General features: G+C 35.7%; 3 protein-coding genes across 3 annotated transcripts; 2 read left to right on the forward strand and 1 right to left on the reverse strand.

Moving 5' to 3' along the window:
• Window positions 1–1,937: 1,937 nt before the first annotated feature.
• Window positions 1,938–4,791, reverse strand: LOC140164005 (outer membrane lipoprotein Blc-like). Its single transcript, XM_072187291.1, has 4 exons — window positions 4,604–4,791; window positions 3,659–3,725; window positions 3,126–3,284; window positions 1,938–2,182 (listed from the first exon to the last, which is right to left on the reverse strand). Exons 1-4 carry the CDS (start codon window positions 4,709–4,711, stop codon window positions 1,941–1,943), a joined length of 576 nt encoding a protein of 191 aa, XP_072043392.1. The 5' UTR covers window positions 4,712–4,791; the 3' UTR covers window positions 1,938–1,940.
• A 2,147-nt stretch (window positions 4,792–6,938) lies between these two features.
• Window positions 6,939–11,554, forward strand: LOC140163678 (apolipoprotein D-like). The gene is made up of 4 exons (XM_072186993.1): window positions 6,939–7,061; window positions 8,123–8,189; window positions 9,419–9,574; window positions 11,325–11,554. The coding sequence occupies exons 1-4, from the start codon at window positions 6,939–6,941 to the stop codon at window positions 11,552–11,554; spliced, it is 576 nt and encodes a 191-aa protein (XP_072043094.1).
• Window positions 11,555–14,173: 2,619 nt separating this feature from the next.
• LOC140163679 (apolipoprotein D-like) lies at window positions 14,174–17,720 on the forward strand. The gene is made up of 4 exons (XM_072186994.1): window positions 14,174–14,296; window positions 14,932–14,998; window positions 15,317–15,466; window positions 17,474–17,720. The coding sequence occupies exons 1-4, from the start codon at window positions 14,174–14,176 to the stop codon at window positions 17,701–17,703; spliced, it is 570 nt and encodes a 189-aa protein (XP_072043095.1). The 3' UTR covers window positions 17,704–17,720.
• Window positions 17,721–24,848: the final 7,128 nt, after the last annotated feature.

Genomic DNA, 24,848 nt, shown 5'->3' on the forward strand with positions numbered 1-24,848 from the left:
AGAGAATAATTATTATCTGTTATTGTTGTAGATGAAGATCAATTTTGTCAAGAAGGGGACTCTGAGGCCGCACTCGGCGTCCTAATCCAAAAAGTGCGAGATATTTCGAGTGATAGAGGTGAAGTTTATGGTGTTGTTTCTTTGTAAATGTCCAATGTTTTTTGTGTCTAAACGTATTGGGAACTTTCATAATGATTGCATAATTATCATTTTGGAAGAAAAAAAGAAAAATCTAAAAATTTAAAAAGATCGTACATTTTAAAAAGATCGTACAATTAAAAGGCTTTAATTGCAGCTGAGGATCAAGGATGTGAAGGAGAGTACTTTAAAATTGTAGCTGATGATCAAGGATATAAAGGAGAGTATTATAATCAGTTTGGTGTTGAAACCGACCATAAATGATGTGAAGAAGGGTATTATAATCACTTAAATGCTGCTAAGGGTCAAAGATTTTAAGGAGAGTGTAATAGCTGTAAGTGCTGCACCTGAGGATCAAGGATGTGGAGAAGGGTATTATAATCACTTAATTGCAGCTGTGGATCAAGGATGTGAGTATTATAATTGTAACTGAGGATCTAGGATGTTACGAAGTATTATTATCTCCTTGTGTTCTGAGAATATAGCATGTGATGGAGGTGTAATACTTGTCGGTTATTGTTGTAGCAGCTTAAGGATGTGATAGTACTATAAACTTAAAAGCCAACCCAGTCAAACTATCATACTATTGTACGTGATCAAAGATCACTTACTGTAACGAAACACTAATTTGAAAAGCAAATCTTACGTTCTTTAAAAGTTTTAACTTTAAACTCTCTTTAAAAGTTTTAACTTCTAAAGAGCGTAATATTTGCTAGTGCTCATTATGAATGAGTTATAATTGTTAATAATGGTAATGTGACCTTCACGGTTATATAAATTTACATATGCCATGGGAAAGGAGCATTGCGAAAATGTTACAGGCAATGGACCCTGGTTATTGTCCGTAATAGGAATTAGTAAAAATGCTTCACCTGTTAATATCGATTGTATTGCTAATAATTAATTATATTAAATCTGTTCCAACTGACCAGCAGGGAACCAAAGGATGGATCCAAAAGGATACAACAGTGTCACACAAGCAATGGATAAAATTAAAAACAGGTAAAATATAACACAACATCCAATGGGGAAGTAACACAATACATATAAACAAAGTTAAAAACCCGACGTTTCGAAAAGACAAAACTTTTCTTTCTCAAGGGATAAAATAAGAGACCTGCTCTCAGTATAGTGGAGACCAGCTCACTATACTGAGAGCAGGTCTCTTATGTTATCCCTTGAGAAAGAAAAGTTCTGTCTTTTCGAAACGTCGGGTTTTTAACTTTGTTTATATGTATTGTGTTACTCCCCCATTGCATGTTGTGTCATACTTTCCCTGTTTTTAATTTTAATAATTAATTATATTAAATATCATGACACCACAGTGTGTATTGTTTGGGGAGGAAGGATAGTTTTTCAGAAAAAATGGCATGGTTGTTAAGAGAACTGATAAGCTTGTAAAGGAGCACGATAATTTTGGAATGACAAGTACGTAGTATCATGCAGCCGGTTACCAGATGTTACACATGAACATATTAATTTTTATTAAGCTGCTCAAACATATATTACAAGTAACAGAGAACGTGTTTAAAATGGATATTAAATTTTAAAATTTTATTTTCCATTACAGACATGTTTCGTTCCTACAACTCTATGCAAATCCGTGATTGAAGTAAATTTCTTTTGTCCTATGTTTAGTCTTTCAAAACGTGAAGAGTTTCCTTCTGTATTTGTGGGAAATGTCATGATCACTCACGGTCAACACCGGAAGTGTTTACCAGGAAGCAGTTTTTCTTCCATGTCTTAATTTCGGGTCATCTGTCATTTGCATAATAAATTATATTACGATAATATTATCAAAATCATGCCGATTGATCGATTGGTGGAAGATATTCGCACGCTTCTGTATGAGGAGTAAGGACTGGTTCCTTCCGCTGCCCAGTGAACCCAACCAGTTCCAGATACTCCCTGACCTCTGCATCGTATAGTTCCATGAATTCGACAGGATCGCGAGCCAAGACGAACAGTTGAAGGCTATCTGCATCTGTGATAAGACTGTACTGGTACATGTTATCCACGACAGGGCCGAGTTTGAATACCCAATCTGAAAAATATGTAAGAACTTTTCATCAAAAGATAAAACAACAGTTTCTTCTTAAACATAGATATGTTAACATTGCGTGATTAAGTTTTTAACTACATATATAAACAGTGACATCAAGCCTGGGTGACCTTATTTGGCTCTCCTCATGCGCTTAACCAAGTGTACCCTCTCCCAATTGAAAAAGAGATTCATTTTTCAGGTAGAAATGGCAGCATGTACCCAAGTAGGTCCATATTATAAACAACAACAAAATGCATTATTGCATATGAGCTTATCTATCAGTCCGGTCCAATTATCTGACCATGAAACAATTCCTGACCAGGCAACATGGTATCCCACAATGCAATGTTCTATTTCAAATACAGTATCATTTAATAGACTATAATTTCTTGGTTTAAATTTAAAGTAAGTAAAATAGATAATATTACCAATGGATATACAATCAATGGTATTTTTCATCAATTACAAATAAATAAAAGGTAATTTGAAAATTTGAATCTACTTTTCAAAAACCCTTTTAGAAATTGTTTTATTATTCAAATTATTTTCCTCCCGGTGACATTTTTTTCGGCTTGTAATAATTTGTCAACTTAGCTCATTTTATATAAAAGATAAATTTCCCCCGATCTCAAATAAAGTCCCCATAAACAATTTAGGACTCTGACATATTCTGTAGAGTTACAAATGCGTATGTTATCTGCGCAGGCAACATGCGTCCATACCCAATAATGTTTCCTGGAAAGGGTGTTGGATCGGACTGTTTATTAGGAAAATGTAATTTTTTTCTCGAAATTCCGCACCCGTCCGCTTTCTGCAAAAATCACTAATAGGTGAAGATGTTTTATTTTCTTTAAAAAACCTCTTTGCACCTACGCCTGTAAAAGGTGCCACAAAAGAGCGGCAATATTAAACTGTACACCAACTCAAGATATCATGTACTTACAATCACCAACGACTGGCACACCGGCTAATTGAAGTTTAAGTTGTCCTGGTTCGTTAGCATCAAAAAGCCAAGCATAACCTTCTATTTCTCGACGTTCCTTGGTTTCGGTGTAAAAGTTGCTGTTGCGTACGCTGATGTATGTCGCATTTATTACGCCATCTAAGTATCAGTAAAAAACACCATGAAGTGTTAATAAGTGGGGTTTTTTTTTCAAACTTAACAAATATAAATCAAATGCTAAAAATGCTGCAAACATTTTTCATATAAAAAGCTTGAATAGCATCAACACTGATTAGATCATGTAAGCGTTTTCGTGACATTGGTTGCTTAATCAATATCTTTATTAGTAGTATTCGGGCAAGGGTATGGAAAGTATTATTGCCTAAAAGTTTCATAAAAAACTCCGTTAAAACAGAGCAAAATTGTTTTTAAACATTAGAATCAAGAAGTTATGCAGACATATAAACCAGGTTATATCGATATTGATATGCTTATAATTATACAACTGTGATTAAAACACCAGGAATACTTACAGTCAGCTGTAGCACATTCTGGGTTAGGTAGATTGGCAAACAAATCTGCCCAGTAATTAGCGTATGTCTGCAAAAAAGATGAAAGTAAAGGGTATACCATAATTTTCTCGGAGATCAGGCAAATATGATTTTATTTACCAATATTGTTAGACTAAACTCACCCACCCCCACACACGGAAGATTAAGTTAAGCAAGATAATAATGACAATGGGAAGATGACCAAAAGGCACCAGCTCTAACTTCCTCTACATATTTACGTTTCACATTTTTAAAATGTCACTGCATTACGTTTTATTTGAGTAATTAGACTCTATGTTAGTCCCGTGTCAGGTTGTACAGGTCAATTATAGTCTGAAAGGTCATTAGTAATCCGTACTCTAATCCTAACCGTAAACTTCACCGGAACCTTAATCCCCGGCCTTAATCTATAACCTAACCCTTACTCATAACCCTAACCCAAAATCTGGTCAAAACTCAAATCCTAAGACTTACCCTAACCCGAACCTATAACCTGTTTTAACACTAACTCTAACACTACCTCTAACCCTAATGCTAACCCTAACCTAACTTAAACCTTATTCCTAATCCTATTCCTACCCTAAAATACCCTAAACCATAACTTTAACTCTTTTCGGACTAGTGTGCTGTTTAAGTACGATTTCAATCATTTATCTCTCTCCTTCTCTCAAAGTATCTGATAGCCTACCGTAAACATGGAGAATGAACAAAAATACAATTGACTTTTAACTTATCTTTCACAATATAAAATCAATTCAAGCTTCTATACATTTTTGTCACCATCATAGTTTTGTACGCTTCTGCTTTTAAATTTAACAAGTTTGTAATAAAATGTGTGTGAATCGTTTTATAAGACATATGAATAAAGGCCTTGGTTTTCTCATTACAATTATAGCACCTCGATTCTTATATAATTATGTGACTCACCTGGTACCATCTTCCGATATATCTCTCAACGGACAGTTGTGGTACAGTTTGCCTCGCTTCACCCAAGCCAAGTAAACAAACAGCTACAAGAAGTACAACTCGATACATCGTGATATCAAACAATATCAAACTATTGCACTCAAAAATATAATTTTATTACGATTAATTTCTGTTGCTGTAAAACACACCAGAACAATCAATTGGTGAAAGAACAGGAAGACTTGTTACAGAGTTGCCAGAATATTTTGATGCCGCGCGGCAATTTGTTAATCTAAGGCGTGGTAAAAAAACTCCCAAGTATCCCAAATTCAAGGCATGAAGAACTTTTTATATTGACTAGCTGCATTTACACACGGATTTACTCTTTGAAATATTAATTTTTCAACTTTAAACATTAATATTTGTTCACATGACATGTATCGAAGATTACACAGGAAATGCAAGCCGGTGCCTTGATTTTAACAAGTTATAAAATCATGTGACGGAATGTAGCAACAAAGGTAAGGCACAGCATAATAGGTTGACAGGGAAGATCTATTAAACCCAATTGGGCGCTTTTGCGCGACTCCTTGTCGGCAACAGCGGTCAACATTGGCAAGGCAATAGACAAATTGCATTAGGTTTGTTTTGCTAGGCGTGTCTGGTGTCTTTTCTGTTATCTCTAATATCTATTTTATCCGATTATAATGTTTGAGATGAGCTTTGTTTGTAGAATCGCATTTAGATTGTGTAATAGAGTTTAGTAAATTATCAATTCACATTGGGGTATACCAGAGGCTATATCAGTTGAAATCCGTATATCCTTTGATGGGACACATAACACACAGGGATGCAGATTTCAAATGGAATTCCACATTCAGGTTGTGCCATTTGAAATTCACACTCCCTGTGGGGAAGTCTAAAAAAGGTCATGTCTACTTCTTCTTAATTCTGATCCTACTTTTAAAGATAATATCTTGACGATATTTATTTTGATATTGAAATTTTAGTTTTAGTCATTTTAGTTATGATCCTAATTTTAAAGCAAAGATACTGACCATATTTATTAAGATATATACGGTATATTAACATTTTTTAGTAAATATTCGCCCAAACTAATTGAAACTTTCAGATTCGAGGACGCACTGCCATTTGAAGGTATTTTTGGTTCAGTGCATTATAAACCAGAAAGGTGTCTGGTTATCCTATGTTCATTTTTTAGTTACTTGGCATCTTGCTTCATCTGATATTGTTGGCTTAGTAAACTGAGAGAGTTCTGAATATGAGAAAATTATGTACGAAATTAACCATTTTCTGTTGAAAACTGTGTAATGGGCAATTAGTGGTATTTATGATTTAAGGTCCGTGACCCGATCGACAGCCTCGTCCTCCATTTTTATTCATCAAAACTGAGATTTTCGCATCAGAAGAAAGCTCATATATTTTCATTACCCCAGTGAAATTTAACGCCTGAGATTTGTTTTGTTTAAAGATACAGTGACCTAAGACAAGTACTTGTCCCTAAAAATTGTTACATTTAGCTTCTCTGCTGCAAATTGTGTGATAGAAGCATAGGTGGCAGAAATTTAACTTCAATTTACGTGACGAACAATTTGAGACCATTTTCATTGAAATCGGATCATTGTAGTTTGCCCCTGTGTGGCCAAAAAAACTGACCCCATCCAATTGCGACCTTTTTGTTTATAAGTCAAGATGGGTTTTCCGTATATTCCGCAGATAGGTCAAAACTATACTTTTTCCGAATCGTTATGACCTGAAAAATACTTTGGCGTGTAAGGTGTAACACTGTAGTATGAAATTTGACCCATGTTGACCCCTGGGGACATTAAAAAAAAATTTAACATAGCTTATTGTTTTTACTCCTTTTTTCTGATCTAGAGACGTTGAATAGAAGTTGATTTCCGAGGGTGTGCGATATGCCCTTTTTCCAACTAAACTAAAAAAGCAGTTAACAAATGAAAGCATTCCAAACAACAAACAAACAAAAAGGTTTGCCTTTATTTCGAGCATTGCTCAAGAATTGGAAATATTATTACGTAATGTATTGGTAATAATACACACATTTCTCACACACAACAAAAACGTGAAAACGTGAGTTCTATCGGTTAATATCATGTTATCTTATATTATTATGAATTAATTAAATAATTAATGATAATATTGATTAGGTAAGCTTATTAACTACAACAACCCAATGCAACGTCGGTACACATTTGCATTTATTCGTCATCAGCAATTTCTTCAACTTCATATCTGAGCTTCAATTTTCTATATAAAGAAGCGAGAGAGAGTTATACATAGCATACTGAAATAAGTGTTGAAACTTAACATCACCATGGAAAGTTGCAAGAAAGTGGTGTGTGTTGTTGTGACTCTAGCCGTTGTATTTGGTGCATGTACTGCAAAGGATGCTGTGAAGGACGTCGATGTGACCAAATATCTAGGGAGGTGGTATCAGGTATGTATTAACTTTACTTTTAAAATGCTTATTATTTCTTTGACCATTGATCATTGTATTCAATTTCATGCCCAATCCAGATTTCTGGATTATTTGACCATACCCCCTATTCTATTTGGTAGCTTTTGGTCTCCTCTATCCGGTTGCACTAAAGTAAGTACCAACATTTTATATTAGTACTGTGCCATCATAACATAAAGGAACGTAATTAGGAAATCCTACCTATATATGTACAAAATATAGGTCCAACATCATAGATCAAATATATAAAAATATGAAAAGCAAATATGAAAAGCAAATTTCTGTTCTAATATTTTAAAAAATCTAGTTTGAATTCAACATCACCAGTCTCGCTAATAAATAAAAGATGGAGTAACCATCTGAATATTCCGAGGTAGGAATAACTTTCTTGTGTTTGGATCAAAGTTTAAACTATTATTATTACATACACCATGTAGAATATGTTTGTAACAGCAAAGATATAATGGTCTTCGCTAGCCCTCATTCCATCGGAATTTGATCGTCTATCAAACCCACGGGTAACATGGTAAGGTTCGCTCAAATTATATGGCTGCTTATTTTTAAATGCTAAAGATGCTTTATGTGTGGTTCTTGTGATATTTGTCGTTTTATGAAGATGTTTCCTTTTGAAATCCCGAAATCCTTCACAACTGAAGATCTAGAATCACAAGACCTACAACATTGTTCTTTGTCAAGCCCTTTTCAATATAACCATAATTTTCGAATCATCGCAATCATTGCTATTTACCGCTAACTACTCTAATTGGCATTTACGCACACCGGGGAAATCTTATTGGGCGTGGTACACATCTTTATTAGTACATGGGTGTAAGAAGATCCAATGCACATGGGACGTATTTCTAGCCAGTTGTAAAAAAAAAAAAAGACACACTTGCTGATGATATTTTTCTTATACAGCAAGCGAAGTAAAACAAACGTGTTCCTATAGACAAGTATCCGTCCGGGGTTTATATTCTATTTGTCTCGTTCTGTTTTCAAACTATTACGGTAACCTAAAAAATCATATTATTGTTTTTCAGACACACACAAACTATTACTCTGATTTCTTCGCTGGTATTCAAGATTCGGAATGTGTTTCTGCAACTTGTAAGTATTATAGATTTGTTTAATATTAGAAATCATTCGTCTTATTTTACTTTCATGAACTAAAACAGGTGGTTAATTTCTTTCGTCGTGTGTACACGTATATTACAGTCAGTTTCGTAAAGAGTAGTGTTAACCATGCATGCTACATGTGTCATTCTGGTTGTAATTACTTAAGATTGGGCCCTTTAGACTATCTGACAATTGAATATATGAATACAAAAGCCACCTAAGTCCATACTTTGGCCAAATTGAGTTAAGCATGGGAAATTGTTGCTATACATAGGCCTGTTATATGCATGAACAAACAACTCAAATTCATCCTCTGTGTCTATTGGGCATGTGAAAAATAGCATGTATGAAAGAATCACCCAATTCCATGATTTGAGTCTTGTAACACATTGATTGAAATCCAGTATGTATAAAAGTCCACTTGTAACACATTCATTGCTGGAGAATGACTTTTGAACAAAAAATGGGTTTAATAAAGGAAAGTGTGTGGTTTATATTACATGGCAGAATGCTTATCAACATTATACATACCTGTGTGCTTTATTTTGTATTATCTTACTAGTGGTAATCTCATTCTAACATTGTTGTCTTTGTATATGATTAAAAAAAACACCTAAGTCCAAAATTTAAAATGAACCCCACGAAGTCCCTGAAATGCTAATTGTCATACCTAATACAGGTTAATCCACTCATTTGCACGTAAAACTTACCATATTGACCAGGTAAATCTAACTGAAGGAATTAAAATGATACACAGGTTTTTCTTTCAAAATAACTTCGCATGGACTTAGGTGGCTTTTGTATTCATGTATTCAATTGTCTGAAGGGATAATTAAGTATAAGTCGCATAAGGCGATGCACATAATGAAAAAAAAAACCTTTTCTACGGGCACGACAAACCCAGATTTTCCGTTTGGGTTTCATTTTCTTTTTTATCTGTTGTATGCCAAAAGTAGATCGAGTTTGACCAAAATTACTGTACGCATGTCAAATTGGCTGGTTTGGGACAAAAAGTAGATTCTTTTGAATAACAACACGCGAGTAAGGGGAGGGGAAGAAATTGCAAAAAAAAATCAATTTATTTACAGATTTTGGTGATCTGCTAAAACAGCGCCCGACAGACAGAGCAAACCCTAACTGACCTAAAAAGGTCCTTCCGTCTAACAGATATGTAATTTTTTTTAATACCATTGATCTCTATATTGTACACTATTTTGTAGATGAAGTCATCAGTGCTCTCAATGTGACAGTATACAACGCCTACAAAACACGCGCTGGTGTCATTGATGAGATCAGAGGCTATGCGTACATTCCAGACCCCAGAGAACCAGGGAAACTACTCGTCGCACTTGAAGGAGTCCCGGTAGATGCACCATGTAAGAAATGTTTGTTTGCTTGTACAGGGCGTATCAGAAATAAATAAAACAGTTTGAAAAATGCCACTAGATTAAAAAGTATGAGGTAATTGGTCAGAATGTTTTAGTTGATAGGTCAATTAATATCTTGTCCTACTGTAAAGTGACTTGCGTAGTGTAACCATTAATAAGTACCCGGGTCCGGCCTAGTTGATGTGATCTTAAGAATGCTCTATATGAATTCAAAATTTATTTATATTTATTTTTTAAAGCACTAAGATCATCTAAGTCTTACACCTCCGGATTTCTATTTATGGGACTAACTGAAATCAAAGGATTTCACAAGTCCTTCTGCAGACCTTGATATTTTGGGGAAACGTTTTTGCAAAATCACAAAGTTCTGAATTAAAGCTTTTACTGGAACTTACTTTTACAACTTGCTACGTTGCATCTGATACCATCAGACTTCATCAGGCAACTGATCTTCTGGACTGAGCAAGTGACACTTGACGACAACTAGGGATCTTCTTGATGACTAGGTCCCATGTTAATACGTGAGATAAGTTGTGTCTCAGTCCCCCGTTCTTGTTAAGCATGTTAAGTGACGTCTGCTCTACTCCTTCCGAGATGGCTTCCTTGATGCCTCTCTTGTGTCACTGCTCTCTTGGGTCAGTTACCTGATTATGTCTGATGGTATCAGATGCAACGTAGCAAGTTGTAAAAGTAAGCTCCAGTAAAAGATGTAATTCAAAACTTTGGGATTTTGCACAACCGTTTCCCAAAATTTACAATCACTTTTAAAGAACCTTTAAACAACCCGTTAAATGTTATTACTGTCAATTACTGTAAGAAAAGTAATCAAATATGTCATGTTGCTTTCATTTTAATTGACTTTGTGAAATTGCAACAACATTAGGTACTGTTAATGGTCACACGCCACTGAATCCTGTGGTTATCTATTGGAAGTCTGTTTGACCGTAATTCCTCCCCACCAGGTGATAGGCGTATAGATGAATCCATTTTCACGCATTCCTACACCTCAAATGATCTGGCCTTGGCGGGGATATTAAACTGCATTCCATCACCCGTATTACACGTAGACAAAAGAAAGATGAAAGTTTACAACACAATACAATTCAACATCGATTTTTAAGCGGTTTTAATCCACCCAATTGTGCAATAACAACACCGGTTTGGTGCAGACGGGACCCAGTAATGGCCGACTGAATTATGGCCATGACTTGGCTCGTGAGATTCGTCTATTGCCTAACAATCGATACAGCATAGGCTAAGGAACCGAAGGGCTTGCGGGGGGTCAACCCCACACTAATTTTGGTGTGGGGCTCACCCCCCCCCCTCCCCAATAATTCCACATGAAGTAAAACAATGTGACTAGATACCGGGAAATGGGTGTTTTTTACCTATTTTTCGCAAACTTTCCTGACATCGAAGGGGAAACACCCCTCGGGCACCCTCAGGATGAGTCACCAAAATATTTTGTTTGGTCAGCCCCTCCTATATTGAAAATTTGTCTAAGCCAATGCTTTGTTATGCAATACGCTTATTGTATGATTGAATTTCGGTCAAATTGATTGAATGATTCATTCATTCATTCATTCATTCATTCGCAATCCCATTTATTCGTTGTGTTTCTTTGTCTTTAAAAAATCAGATTGGATCTTCAAACAAAATTGTATCGTCCATGCGCACGTTCGACTGCGAAGAATTGATTGCTCGATATAAATTTCTTCATTTTTATTTTCTTAATCAGATTGGATCTTCAAACTTGGACCAATCGTCAACGATCAATATGAATACTCCGTCGTCAGTGACAATGCTGCACTAGGTCTGTTTGTACTCGCTCGTGATGTACCAAGATTCAAGGAACTTTATGAAGCGGAAGTATTGGAATATCTGCAACTAACTGGCTTCACCGGTCCGCGAGGTCCAATTGAGGAATACCATGGTACCGATTGCGAGTACCCACCATTCTCCCGTTAATTGAAAAAGAACCGTACTAAGTCATATTATATGGTGAATTTTAAAAATTCAAACTGTGTGAACATTATTTATATTATATAACCCTATGACGGTAACGAATACTATAAACTTGATCCCTGGTTGCCACGTGAACACAGGACCGCATACTATAGGTTTAAAAAATCCCCCACCTGAGATTACAAAACATTTCTTCGCATAAGTTCACACATATACATTTTGTTGACATTTTTCAACTGTCCAAAAATTCTCCCTTTTCAAAATCATTTCCCAAAGATTATGCTTTTAGAAACAAATGAATGGGTTACGATTTTATTCAGTAGGCCGTTTAAAAATGGTAAAATCACAAAAGGCATATAAATAAAGTTTGTTCTTTTGTTGGCAAGAAAAATTAATCAAAGAAGAAAATGACCATCAAATATTGGTTGAATTATGTTGTTGGATGTCAGCGTACCTATTACAGGTTCACTCTTTTGGTCAAATGTATGTGTGTAAAACGCATTTCTCCGTCCTAGTGATTTTATCATTTTGAAATTACTGCTGATTAAAAACTTCAAAAAAAGGTAAAGGAAAAAACACACAAACAATTAAATCGATCATACCATTGATATCGAGAACAATAATTACATGTATGGGATGTTGAAAAGTGCAACTTTTTCTAGAAGCAACCTTTGTGGAAAATGTGATTATTTAATTATTTTTGACCAAACAAATTGTTTTCAGAAATGAGACAACTTTGGGAGGGTTTCAAAACGATTCATCTATTCATAAATTTTTCAAAACAAAAAGTGTATGTCAAGTTATGCAAAGAAGAAATGCTTTGTAATTTTAGGGGTGGTGTTTCATTTGAACCCTGTATAATAACATATAAAAACAACAAAGAATATTATATAAACTCGCAAGGTTGATAGTGGTTTCTAAATATAGCAGCGCTTAAGGGGGTACTACACCCCCTGATAAATTTTGTGACTAATTTTGCATTTTTCTCAAAAATAACTAAACACTGCTAACAAAAGTTATGTATATTATAGGGGCAACTAATCCAATTACTTCACTGAACTTTCAGTGATTCAAGACAAGTGGTTTATTATGTATGTTCAGAAATGAGTACATTCTAGTTGTACCTCTTTTCTTATCATAAATAACGTACTGCTTGTCTTGAGTCCAGTGTAGTAACTGCATTCCTTGCCCCTATAATATACATAACGTTACCAGTGTGTTATTATTTTGGAGAAAAATGCAAAAATAGTCACAAATTTATCAAGGGGTGTAGTACCTCCTTAAAAGAAATTAAATGTTGAAGGAAGTCTTGTATTGAAGTGAACCAGATGATAGTACATTAAATATTATTGATGTATAAAGTTTGTATATAAACAAATGAAGTGTGAATATGGTTTCTTCTTTTTATACCATCAACCATTTCGTCAATGGAGTCGAATAAATATTAATATCATTTAACCGTTACAAGCAAGCTCAGACCAGTTTTATGTGTTTGTTGGGAGTTTTCCCAAGCAAATGGAAGACTGCATCTGCCATGGCCATGGAAGACTGCATCTGCATCATCCATGGAAGACTGCATCTGCATCATCAGCAAGGTCATGGATGCTGTTGTACAGAATCAACTTCTGAAGTATATCCTTGGAAACCCACTGATATCTGATAAACAGTTTACAGCAACAGTCCTCTGCAAAATGCACACCAGTTTGTGCCTAACAGATCTAAGGCACTGCTACCAAAGCCAATTTGTAGTCAGAAGAGCTTGTCCATGCTTGCCATGCTCTCAGAATACCAGTTTCTAGCTACTGCCAGGACCTTCATCTACACTGCATTTCACGTTTGGAATAGCCTACCAGCACCATATAGAGTAGTCGGAGATATAGCTGACAATGGCGCACCATCCTTCATTAAGAGGCATCTTATTTCACTTGTCTGCTGCCTCATCTTATTTCACTTGTCTGATGCCTTACTGTATTCCTTCACTCTTGTTGTTTCTAAGCTGATGTGAACCACTAATAGGCCCATGTGGTTTTCTTTTATAGTGCCTAGGTGCCTATATAAGTTCTTGATCTGCGACACTCCTCATGGGCTATTGTTCACTCTAGCATTTTATTTTTTTTAAATCAAGCAACAGAGAATTTATCATTGCAAAGCTTATTTTTAGGAAAACGCCGACATTTATTTTACAGCCCATTTTCTGGTGGTTAAAAACAACCATCTTCAATATCTTTCATTACTCGTTCGTGCGAGTGTATTCGGGTTTACTCAAATCACTCACTGGTTCCTTTGGCAAAATAATCAAATATAAATAAAGCGTCCGACTAGACCAAGTGCATCAACGGTCAAGTCCAACGCGAGTCCAGGTATTCTGGCAACAAATCTCATCAGGAATTTACATACGGTGTAATGTACGGATTAGCCTGCTCACATTTCTCACACGCAACTAAAATGTAAAAACGTGAGTTTATCGATTTTATCATCCTTTTATCTTATGATTAGTTAAGCTAACATTAAAAACTATACATCAACCTCGATGCAAATTCGTATTCTTCATAGCTGAGCTTCAATTTTCTACGTAAACAAGGAGAAAAAGTTGTACACAACATTGAGTTGAAACGTATCACAATGGAAAGTTGCAAGAAAGTGGTTTGCATTGTAGTGGCTCTAGCCGTCGTACTTGGTGCATGCACTGCAAAGGACGCCATCAAGGATTTGGATGTTAACAAATATCTAGGCACGTGGTATCTGGTATGTTTACTTATTTCCTTGACCCTTGTATTCAGTTTAATGTTGAATGTTGAAACTTCCCCTCCCCGAATTCACTCTGGTCTTATTGAGGAATATTTTGGTTACACACTTTATAGATTTCTACACCACGATTTGTAGATTTATATATAAATAAAACCACACGTGCTATTCTATTTGGTATCCAGTAATGCTTTCAAAATCAGACATTAGTTGTTTGGTTATCAAAAACTTCCTTCACCCGGATAGGTGAGCGCCGGCTTCGGCTGCTAATTCGATCTGATTGTGATGATTCACCAGGCAGTGAAATTACAGCGCTTTGAATCAGCTGGAAAAATGCGATATATAAATCCAAAATAGTTTTTTCCTTTATCGTATGGATTATTTTGGTACAAAATAAAGTCAAGAATGTCCATGTCAAACTTGGTTTTTGGGGTGTCTTTTTCAATTGATCTTGTTTTGCAAAATAAAAGAGGTACATTCATAGACCTTTCACATACAATGGCAAAGTTGGGAATAGATTATTTGACTCACCCTTGTTGTTGTTCACTATATAGCGTGTCTCTTATTCTCGGAACATATCCCCAATTGTCTCGTCAAAATTGTCTAAATATTACACTCTTATTATTATTTTCCAGACCCACAACAACTATTACACTAATTCAGTAGGTGGCAATCCAGATTCCGAATGTACTACTGCAAATTGTAGGTATTATTTTTAAATATTATATTGTTATTATTTTACCATAATTTACTAAATAAAACGGATCAATCATTGCAACGTTGTCGCAGTCAGTTTTGCGAAGAGTAGGGACTCAACCCCTGACTGCCGTTTGTGTCAGCCTTGGAGTTGCTGGGACTAAAGGTACTTCCTGACAAAGTCTGATAGAACAAATTAATAAATAGATATAGAGTTATTAATGCTACTATAACTCTAAATTGCTGTAAATAACGTAATCAAATTATACGGCATATCAGATAATATATAAATGTAGTTCAACCATTTTTCAAATATGTTTGTAGACGGACCAATCAATGATACCTATCTGACAGTTTACAACGCCTACAAGACACGTGATGGAGTGATCGGTGAGATTTCAGGCTATGGGTACATTCCAGACCCTACAGATCCAGGAAAATTAGTCGTCGTACTTCTCCCGCCAGATGGACAATGTAAGAAACGTTTGTTTGCTTTAGGTCAAAAACGTTTATCTCTCAAAACCGCACGCATAAGTATATATAGTAAGCCAACAAATTAAGGTACCAGTCACGTTCACCCCCTGTATAATCTAAATAAAGGCAGATATGCCATAATTGGAACCAACAGCCAAAAAGCCAATAGCTGCATCTTTTAGCTCAAATTTAAGGGCTGGGGTATGAACGTTCGGACAGTATTTATTTTGGGACATTAGAGCACATCAGACATATCGAATTGCATTCTGAATACGAAGAATGTCATTCTGATATCAAATAATTTTGATTTTTGAAATTCGCAATTTAATACACATTTTATGGCAAATCATTAAAATTGATATTTTTGATATTTAACAGTACTTGAAGTAAAATTTATAAATCTGATGATTTATACTTAAAGTGTATGTAGGTGGGATGAAAAGCCGACGATCAATTGAAAATTTGACCTTTCGTATTGAAGATATGGATTTTTTTCCCAAAACACCAAAAAAATTAGGTCTTTTTGGGAAAAAATCCATATCTTCAATATGAAAGGTCAAAATGTTCAATTGACCGTCGGCTTTTCCTCCCTGCTACATATACTTTAAGAATATATCATTAGATTGATATAATTTACTTCGAGGACTGTTATATATCAATAATTTGAAAAATATCAAATTTTTATAATTTGTCATAAAATTTGTATTATATTGTGATTTTCAAAAATGTAAATTATTTGATATCAGAAAGACATGCTTCGTATTCAGAATGCAATTCGATAGGTCTGAGGTGCTCTCATGTCCCACAAAAAATACTGTCGAAACGCAGTAAACGCTCATTTTAGATCCCTTAAGACCTCATTCGTTGAAATCGTTCAAGAAATAAAGACACGGCAATCCAAAAACCCAAGGAAGATGCAAATTTAAAAGTTGCAGTTTGCCCCATTCCATGCCCTATTGATTTGTACACAAAGCGTTCGCTAACAAGATAACAAGATAACTAGCACCGTGCTTTCATTAATTATCACGAAAAACTAGCGTCGTGCTTTCATTGATTAGAACACAAAAGTGCAACTTATTATTTTGTATCTTCATTAGATTTTAGATCACCGTTTCTTTAATTCTCAACAAATTTCAACAAATAAGATCTTAAATCAGAGCTAAAGAGTACAAGCATTGGTTGCTGGTTTTAATTTTGACACAGTTGTCTTTATTAAGGATATACAGAGGTGAACACAACTGGTACCTTAATTCTTTGGCTTACTGTATGTGAAAGCCATTATAGCGCGTTATCATGTTATTAATTCTCAGAATTTGATTTTTAATGCAATGGCGGAAACAAGGAACATGGTAGCCTTAAAACATAGTGAAACAAGTCTCGCGTTTGCATAACTTAACTAAAAAGCATAGGACATAACTATTTTGAAAACAATTTGAGAGACAACCATTTTTTTTTAAAATACTATCTGATTCATAATATGTTGTGCACAAAAGATGGAAAATACTCGTGCATTATGTTAGCCTCGGTTTGAGGCGTTTGGGCTCTGGGATGGTGTTTTTTGTTTGTTTTTATTGTTTGATTTTTTTTGCTTCTCGATTTATTTTTTATTCAGGTGTCTTCATATCCTGCCCACCCACCTCTGATCTGTGCATGATAATATCAGATTAGTTGTCATGGTTCTGAGAAAATAACCAGAGAAAAATGCTGATTCCAACCAGTTAATGTTGTAAAGTTCTTAGTGTAGGCTCCTTATATCAAGAAATCAATTATTCGCAGTCCGTTGTATGCGTTGACGATCTGTGCATCGACAAAGACGTACTGGGTACTGGGAGTTTATAAACCCCACATAATGCTAGCCTCGGTTCGAGGCGTCTGGGTTCTGTGATGGTGTTTTTTCCCCTTTTTTCCTTTTTTTATTTTATTTTTTTCCTTTATTATTATTATATTTTTTTTGCATTATGGGTCCTTTCTTGATATAAATTTCTTTATTTTTATTTTCTTAATCAGATTGGATCTTCAAACTGGGACCAATCGTCAACGATCAATATGAATACTCCATCGTCAGTGACAGTGCTGCACTAGGTCTGTTTGTACTCGTTCGTGATGTACCAAGGTTCAAGGAACTTTATGAAGCGGAAGTATTGGAATATTTGCTACTAACTGGTTTCACCGGTCCACGAGCTCCAATTGAGAAATACCAGGGTACCGATTGCGAGTACCCACCGTATTCCCGTTAATTAAAAAACACCAACAAATGATATGGTCAAATTAAGACGAAATACAAGATATTGTAAGGAGAAATTGTTATGTCCGACAGTATTAAACTAATGTTATGTCTTCATGGTTGTCGCCATAGTGGATTTATGTATAAAATATACAGTAAAGAACACGTACTTTTACAAACTAGCAAGGTTTATTTTGGTTTGTAAATATTTGTAGCAATACAGGGCCTACAATATTACGTGCCATTATTCTTTACTAAACCAAGTGATATTATGTGCTGTTTTTTTATGAATAAAATATATAATATTGGATGTATAAAATTTATGCTGTTTGTATATTGCAAATGAATTCTAGCAACAAATTGTGTAAGTTGTGTACATAAGGGATGAAATCAAAACCGGATCCGTCCGGTTTCCATTGTTTAGATCAATATAAATAGGACGGAACCGGACTGAACCGGAGGTCAACCGCCGGTGGAGTTCATCTCTAAAATGATTTTCTGTTGTTTTGTTTTGTTGTTTGTTTTGTTTTGTTTGTTATTTTATGTTTGTTTGTTTTTTATTTATTTTTTTTTCGCAAATACATGACAAATCACCTTTCTACATAACAGGCGAACTAAAACTTTATCATATAACTTATATCTATTTTGTTGTCAAGCTTTAAAACATTATTATTCGTACTTGATTTTATTATTATATTCGTACTTGCTCAAGTAACATTCGACGCGAATTTTATTACACTATTGTATATGGTTCTGTTTTTACGAGCCTTTAAAAGCACCTAAAATGGTCTAAAATGAGCTAATCTTCACCTCCATAGACATTACATGTAATTTACAGATTAGCCTGCTCACATTTCTCCCACACAACAAAAATAAACGTGAGTTTATCGATTTGATCATCCTTTTATCTTATGATTAGTTAAGCCCATTAGCTAACATTAAAACTATACTCTATCGACCTCGATGCAAACTCGTATTCTTTAACGTAGCTGAGCTTCAATTTTCTGCGTAAAGAAGGGGAGAGAGAGAGAGAGAGAGAGAGAGTTATACACAACATTGAAATAAGTTGTTGAAACGTGCCACAATGGAAAGTTGCAAGAAAGTTATTAGCGTTTTAGTGGCTCTAGCCGTTGTGCTTGGAGCATGTACTGCAAAGGATGCCATCAAGGATTTTGATGTTGACATATATCTAGGCACGTGGTATACGGTATGTTTACTTATCTCTTTGAATCTTGTATTCAGTATGATGTTAAAGTGTAAAGGGAAAATATTGAAACATATTTCTAAAACAAAGGATGGTCCTAACATTAGCCAAATCACTTGGTTGCTTATAAATGAGCGTTTAGTGTACCGTGAAAAATAGATTCGGTTCGTATATACCCCCTGCTAAAGACATACCAAACGCAGGAAGGGATACGCATCTTTCCTCTTTTGCATATTAGATATATTGTTAGGCCTTACAAAAACCAAAATTGTGTAACTTATTGTTCACATTACATCGTGAACCTTTGCTCGTATTTGTACCGTTACATTTATTTTGGGACCGGGGAAGTCATTCCATGTACGCATCAGCTTAATAAAACCATTTCATATACTGGTATCAATCTTTTTGAATTTAGAGCTTTTGGTAGCAAATGTGGTGCCAAATTTGAGCTAACGATATTTTGCACAAGACCTGTTATAACATGCGCATAATAATTTGTGACCGTTTATGTAAGTGAGGACTTTCGTTTTGTGTTGTGTTTACATGTATAGGATGTTTTTAAAGGTCAAATGCACGTGGAATTATTTCCCTTGCTAATGACAATATACATGTAGAACAAAGATTAACAGCACTAAATGTTCCTCATGAAATATTTTTACAGCAAGTGCACCACAAAGTTGGTAAAAATGTTACTGTTTTCTATTTCACATACATTTGAGGGAATGGGTTACATCAATCAAAAGATATGGCAATTATATTTAAACCACCAATTTTCATGTCACGGAGCGTTGGTACTAATTGACATTGGTTAACCAATATTATGGTCTAAAACAAAGAATCTGGTACCAGAACAGCTTCACTTGTAATAAACTCAACCCAGAAAGTATCGAAATGATTATAGATGGTCAGATATATCGGGAACTGAAATATATAGCAAACCCTTATAGGCCTATAATGTATATAAAGCGCAGCTTTCTTCTGTGCATTTTGATACCTCTTTTGTTGCTCTACGATATCATTTGGTCGAGTTAAGGGCGCTTGAGTGGCTTCAAGTCGGATTTTGAAAGTTGCACTTAGATCAATAAATGACCATTGCTTTTATCGGCCGAATCCAGACAGTGATGGTGGGCACACCAAGTATTGAAATGTCAACAAAAAGAGTTCATGAGATAAGTCAGAGATAAGTAAAGAGTAGCAAGTATTGAAGTTGGAAGTCGAAGGAGTAAAATAAATTCAAGTTCATGGTTAAGTAAACAGAGCACATCGGTGTCCTTTGTCTTGATTTTGTGTGTGGGGGTGTGTGGGCATTGGCGTACGCAGGGGGGTTGTTACGTGAGTGAAACACCCCCCTTGGGTTTGTCCAAAAATAAAAATGGGGGAGAAAAGGCAAAGAAAGAGAGAGGGAGAGAAAGAGAGGGAGAGGGGGGAAGAGGAGAGGAGGGAGATGAGCATGGCATAGGGGACATAATATCAAATTATCATAGGCCTATAGATGTCTTAATTACCCCCACTCAAATTTTTCTCTCCCCTATACCCGGTATTGACTGACCGGCAACGTACGTAAATATTGTAGTTTAAAGTAAATATGTCGATTAATGTTAACACCACTCCCACACACACCCACGCCCCCATTTAATTGTTATAGGGCCTACATCATGTTAACACCAACACCTCTCCATATCGTCACACCCCTACCCCGGCAACGTACGTACGTAAAGGTTTTAATTTAATTGTGCAAATTGAGTTTGGGCTCTTTTTTCTGTTTGAAGCAATAATTTAAATAGTGTAAAAATTATGCACCAAATGGCTTCAATCGGACCTTCATTTTGCACAATTTTACAACTTCTGTAGGAGGGAAAACTCTTGTTCACGAAAGGCTTCATGGACAGTTATTTCACCAATTTTCGGCTTTTTCAAACTAAAATTTTACACACTACGGTGCCAAAATGGTCCGCCAAATTGCCTCAATTAGGTCTTCATTTTGCAAAGTTTCTTAATTCTGAAGGGGGTGGGGGGCATTCTGTGTAGTGGATAAACAAGTAGCCATTTTGGCTTCTGCTTTCGACATTTACCAATTTGTGTTTAACACAATAGGCCTACAACTGTAGGGAAAACTTGTTCACGAAAGGCTTCATGGACCGTCATTTCATAGATTTTCGGCTTTTTCAAATTAAAATTTTACACACTAATAGTGCCAAAATTGTCCACCAAATCGCTTAAATTAGGTCTTCATTTTGCAAAAGTTTCTAAATTCTGAGGGGGGCACATCCCCCCTCAGACACCCCCCTGCGTCGCGCAAGCGCGACGGCATGATCAAGCTACGCGGTCATTGCTTTATTTGGTTAGTTGTTTTTTTCATCACACCCCCTTTAGAAATTCATGCGTACGCGCATGTGTGTGGGGGTGGGTGGGTGTATGTGGGTGCACGACGAACGCATTTGGCTTGAATATGAGCTAAGTGCAACTTTCAAAATCCGACTTGAAACCCATAACTCGACCAAATGATATCGTAGAGCAACAAAAGATGTATCAAAATGCGCAGGAGAAAGCTGCGCTTTATATTATTAAATAGGTTTTTGCTATATATTTCAGGTCCCGATATCTCTGACCATCTATAATCGTTTCGATACTTTCTGGGTTGAGTTTAGTTAAATACAAATGGTAAAATTGCTATAATGTGAAATATAATTATGCTCAATTAATGTATTTTTATCTAAAAATCGCTTGCAGGTATCGTATGGATGAGTTTTGTACAAAATAAAGACAAGAATATCCATATACAGCTTGTTTTTCGAGGTGCCTTTTTCAAATGATCTTGTTTTGCAAAAATAAACAAAAATATTTAAAAACGGGTCCTACATATTTTTATCCAGTTTTAAAGATTTTTTTTTTTAAATGGCTCAACATTTTTTTTGTTACGTTGAACAAAAACATTTGGACCAAAAAATCCGTTTTGGGGATTTTCTCCAAAAATTAGCATTTTGGTCCAAAATTGACCTCAGAGATGAATTGAATTCATCAAGTCATTGTTATTCTAAATATGTATACTTTTATATTCTTTAGACCAACAATTTAGCAGTTACGAGGCCCGAAAGTTTCCATAATTCCAGGGTTAAGACCACCCTTAAGTGAGGACTTTCTTTCTGCGTTATATATAATAGGATGTTTTGATTTAAAGATCAAATGCACGTAAGATGTTTTCCCTGGCCAGTGACAATATACATGCAGAATACAAAATGTTCCATATGAAATCATTTTTCAGCAACACTCTTATTATTATTTTCCAGACCCACACCAACTATTTCTCTGATGTAGGAACTGGTAGTGGTCTTCAAGAATCCGAATGTATTACTGCAATTTGTAGGTATTATTTTGAAATAGTATATTCATAATTATTTAACCATCACTAACTAAATAAAACGGATCAATCATTTTAACGATGTACTTGATTGTCGCAGTCAGTTTCGCAAAGAGTAGGGACTCATCCCGTGACTGCTCCGTGACTTCCTGACAAAGTCTGATGGAACAAATAAATAAATAGATATAGAATTATAAATAAATTCAGTAGGTGGTAATCCAGATTCCGAATGTACTACTGCAAATTGTAGGTATTATTTTTAAATATTATATTGTTATTATTTTACCATCATTTACTAAATAAAACGAATCAATCATTTCAATCAGTCAGTCAGTCAGTTTTGCATATAGAGTATGATCTCATCCCCTGACTAATCCGTATGTGTCAGCCTTAGAGTTGCTGGGACTAAAGGTACTTCCTGACAAAGTCTGATGGAACAAATTAATAAATAGATATAGAGTTATTAATGAAACTATAGCTCTAAATTACTGTAAATACCGTAATCAAATTATACGGCATAACAGATATATAAATGTAGTTAAACCATTTTTCAAATATATTTGTAGACGGACCAATCAATGATACCTATCTGTCAGTTTACAACGCCTACAAGACACGTGATGGAGTATTCGCTGAGGCCTCAGGCTATGGGTACATTCCAGACCCTACAGATCCAGGAAAATTATCCGTCGTACTTAACTCGCCAGGTGGACAATGTAAGAAACGTTTGTTTGCTTTAGGTCAAAAAGCTTTGTCTCTCAAACACGCACGCATAAGTATGTGAAAGCCATTCATGATGCAGTCATGTCTACAGTAGAATTCACCACGACCTTTGCAGGCCTTAAACCCCATTAAAAGCTATTAAACCAAGATAGCACTCATTGAAAACAGCTCAACTATGATACATCAGATCTTCTCTGGTTAAATACACACATAAATGTGTCTGTTTTACCTGTGCAATGAGCAATGAGCTGGTATTACAGTTTCAGTTGGGTGAACGATTATAAAGCAAACGCAAGGTAACAATTACTGTGTGGCCTTTGTTCACGAAATGAGACAATACTGTGCATATTGTTAACCACATTCTTGAAAATGAGAAACATAATGGCTGTGGGCCGTAAAATAATTGGAAATAATTTCTTCATATTTTTTGGTGTTATCTGTCGTTAACATATCCTTCCTAAAACACCAAAGTGCGAATATTTCCAAATCCCTAAATTAGCTAAAAATTTAGGACATGTTACAAATCTATATTTTCTAGAATTTCAGAAGAGTACTTTTAATATTGGCCGGTTATTTTTCACACAGCGACGTTAACTAGGCAATTTACTATTAATAATAATAATAATAATAATAATAATAAAAACGCATTTATGGGGCGCCTTATGCCAGAACTGACCTCAAGGCGCCTTACAATGATATACTAAACTACAAATATAAAATATCTTAAAAGTACTATCATAAGCTACAACAATGATAACAATATTGGCAAGCAAAATATATATACAAAAGTAAAAGACAGATCATAATGGCAACCATATAAAGACACAGGCCTACCACAAAGGCAGGCATATTATACATAAGTGATAAGCAAGATAAGTAAATTACACAATAAACCAAAATAGACATATCAGAGAACAGCGTGAGTCCAGCAAACAATGAATTAAACGAGCCAGTCCGTGATGGTTAACCTGAACAGATGAGTCTGGAGGAGGTCCCTGAACTGCGAGATGGTGGCAGCATTCTTAATGTTCAAGGGCAATTGATTCCACAATCTCGGGGCCGCGACAGCAAAAGACCGAAGTCCGTAAAAATGGTGGCATATCGCGGGACACAGAGAAGGTTTTGATCTGCAGATCGAAGACCACTGCGGCTTGGGATATGCGGTTGAATAAGTTCACTTATGTAAAATGGTGCAAGACCGTGAAGTGCCTTATATGTAAGTAAAAGGCATTTGTAAATAACACGCTTCTTTACAGGAAGCCAGTGCAATGAGTCTAGGATTGGGGTTATGTGATCGTACTTTCTCTTCCTGGTAACAAGTCTGGCGGCCATATTCTGAATACGCTGCAGCTTACAGATCTGCGAATCTGGAAGGCCGAATAACAAACTGTTACAGTTGTCCAGACGCGAGGTGATAAATGCGTGGACAAGTCTTTCTGCAGCACATTGGTCGAGATAATCGCGTATTTGACCGATTTTCCGTATCGACATGGATGCAACACGGCAAATGTTGTTAACATGCTTTGTCATTTGAAGAGAGTCATCCATAAAAACTCCAAGGTTCCTGGCGTTTGAGACGGTGTTTACAGAAGCAGAAGCGATTGTGACTTGCGAGAGAGTAGATGATTGCCGAAATCTTGACGAGATGTGCATAACTTCGGTTTTTTCATCATTCAGCAGGAGTCTATTTTCAACTGTCCACGCTTTGATGTCTCTTATGCACTCAGCAGATCATTGTGAACTCTTACAAGGGCAGTTTCGGTACTATGACACCTACGGTAGGCCGATTGCCTACTTGCATACAGTCCATTAGTTTCCAGGTACTTTTGAAGTGCAGACGCGACAACTCTCTCAGTGACCTTTGAGATAAAGC

Source organism: Amphiura filiformis, chromosome 11, assembly GCF_039555335.1.
Source record: "Amphiura filiformis chromosome 11, Afil_fr2py, whole genome shotgun sequence".
NCBI lineage: Eukaryota > Metazoa > Echinodermata > Ophiuroidea > Amphilepidida > Amphiuridae > Amphiura > Amphiura filiformis.